This window comes from Malurus melanocephalus, unplaced genomic scaffold (assembly GCF_030028575.1).
Source record: "Malurus melanocephalus ecotype Western Australia unplaced genomic scaffold, MMel_1.1 scaffold_1637, whole genome shotgun sequence".
NCBI lineage: Eukaryota > Metazoa > Chordata > Aves > Passeriformes > Maluridae > Malurus > Malurus melanocephalus.
The window spans coordinates 10321-12913 of record NW_026624869.1 but is presented as its reverse complement, the minus strand read 5'-3'; the positions used below and the strand labels follow the sequence as shown (position 1 = coordinate 12913).

At 51.1% G+C, this 2593-nt stretch overlaps 1 protein-coding gene across 1 annotated transcript in view; it reads left to right on the top strand.

The window, feature by feature from the left end:
• LOC130587213 (cell adhesion molecule DSCAML1-like) overlaps positions 1 to 1844 on the top strand; it is an 11960-nt gene extending 10116 nt beyond the window's left edge. Inside the window, exon 16 of the mRNA XM_057388177.1 lies at positions 1812 to 1844. Coding sequence (XP_057244160.1) covers positions 1812 to 1844 — 33 coding nt within the window. The remainder of the gene's footprint in view (positions 1 to 1811) is intronic.
• The last annotated feature ends 749 nt before the right edge of the window (positions 1845 to 2593 follow it).

The window sequence follows — 2593 nt, the reverse complement described above, 5'->3', positions numbered from 1 at the left end:
GAGACATTGCATGCTATTTTACTGTTCTGAAAACAGCAGGAGTTGCTTCAATTTGCAAATGCTTATGTGTTAATACCTTTTTCTATGAAAAAAAACCCAGCGCTGTGTGCAATAAAGGTTATGTTTATACATGGGGAGTTYGTTAAGTGAGCAGGGAATTAGGCAGAGCAGGGCTGGGGCAGGACAGGGCAGGAGGGTGGAGAGGGACAGCCCAGGGCAGTCAAAGGGCCGTAATACTAAAACAAAAAATGGGATTAAATATTAAGGAAGGCTGTGAAATAGGATTAAATATTAAGGAATACTAAAGGCACGTGCAGAGCCGTGGGGCAGAAGGGCCAGGGAGGGGAGTAGAGTCCTGGGAATGGTTCAACAGAGCAGAGCAGGACAGCCCAGGCAGGGCCAGACTGAGCCACAGCACCGAGAGCAGCACCACACCCAGCTCCAACTGGGGTTGGGCCATGGTAACACGGGAATGGTGATGGACCACGGTAAATAACACAGGAATGGTGATGGACCATGGTAAATAACACGGGAATGGTGATGGACCATGGTAAATAACGCGGGAATGGTGATGGACCATGGTAACACGGGAATGGTGATGGACCAGGAATGGTGATGGGCCATGGTAACACGGGAATGGTGACGGACCACGGTAAATAACACAGGAATGGTGACAGGAATGGTGATGGACCACGGTAAATAACACGGGAATGGACCATGGTAACACGGGAATGGTGATGGACCATGGTAAATAACACAGGAATGGTGATGGGCCATGATAAATAACACAGGAATGGTGATGGACCATGGTAACACGGGAATGGTGATGGACTGTGGTAACATGGGAATCGTGGTCCAGCTCACCCCCAGTGTGAGCCACAGCTCGGGCAGCTCCAGGTGAGTGCAGGGTGGCTCCTGCAGCAGTTGGAGTACACATTTGTAACATTATTTTTTTTTTTTTTTACTCTAGAGGTTTAATTCATCAGCTATAATCAAGTGCTGCAGAGGTCATTTTTTTCAACCTCTCTCCTTGATTTTTTTTTTTTTTAATTGAAGTACCCGAATGGAAATGACATGCAAATACAGTGCTGTTSCTGCAGCTTCCACGAGCAGCTTGCAGTGCCCTTCCCAGCCTGCTGGCACACTGACTGGACAGCAGATCCTCCTCTGCCATCTGGTTCTCCCAAACTAAGGTAGCTCCTGGAATCCTRCAGAGCTGGAAACGCCTTGGCCAGAGCCTGGCAGCTGTTCACCTCTGGGGCTTGAGAAACAAGTTGCTAAGACAATTTCCTGTGCCCATTTTTTATAATTTTTGGCCATTATTCAGGTACTATTCAGAGCCAACCTCTGCCAAGGAACATCCCAGATGGGATGATGGGATGATGTCSCAGCTGGGCTGGTGGGGAGGCATCAGTTCAGAGCATTTCAGACTTACAAACCATTACATAATACAGGTTTTAAAGGAAACCAAGTGCCCAGCCCTTAAACCAGGGTTACAGCCAGGCAGCACCTCCAAAATACCAACCCCAGGCTTAGAATAGAAATAGAAGGGGRAAATAGAATTAAAAATAGAAGAGGCAAGAAAAGGCAAGCGTGTTGTGAGAGTAAGCAGATTAGCGAGATAAAAAGAGGAACAGATTAAGAGATTAATACAACTTTATTGGAATTGGCTAGTACAGATTTCCTTCTACATCTCAGCAAGGATTCTCCCCTTCCCCTCCCCAGCAGGCACAAGCCCTGGCTTTGCAGAATTTAGCAGAGAACAAGTTTCCTCACTCCCCTGTGAGCCCCCAGCACTCCCCTGCTCTCAGGGAGCCCCTGCCCTTCACCACAGCAGCATTTGAAGGAGAACAGCCCATTCAGGCCGTGCCAGCCCAGTTCTGCCTTCCAACAGCAGACAAGGAGCTGTCAAGCCCAGAAAAGCAGAGTTTTGTTTCAGGTCTGCTTCASCAGCTGCCTTGCAGAGCATTCCAGCCAGCCCCAGGGTTCCCTGCCACCAACAAATGCCTTCCAGTGCCACCAAAACCAAACCCAGGCAGCAGCCAGACAACAAATASCAGCAGTGCCATGCTGATGGTGAGCAGGGACAGCCCTGGTGACAAGGGCTGAGGGCARTTATGCCTGGAGAGGACAGCAAAGKGCTCCTGGGGCACAGCTCAGMRGCTCTGCACACCAAATYCAGCAGTGCAGAGCACACTCAGAGCTGCCCCTCCGTGCCCTGCTCATCCCCAGAGCCCCCAGCACCTCCTCACAGCACAGCTCCTGCTCCTCTGCTTTCCTGTTCTTTCCTCCAGCACTCAGGAATGGGTGTTCATGCCCCAAAACTCCTGGAGTCCCGTCCCTGCCAGCCTGGGAGCAGGCTCTGCTCAGCTTTGCTGCCCCAGAACTCCAGGCTAGCAGGGAGTTCCCAAAACATTCCCAAAGCCCTGTCTGGGGCAGGACAGTGGGGTCAGCCCCAGGACACAGAGTGCCACCCACTGCCTGTTCTGCAACTGGGACACCCCAACCATTCTCCCCAGGAAAGGTAAGAACAGCTCAGAGCTCACCTCCTGCTCCCCTCGTGGCTGCAGCAGCTTCCCTTGGCCATGTCCCA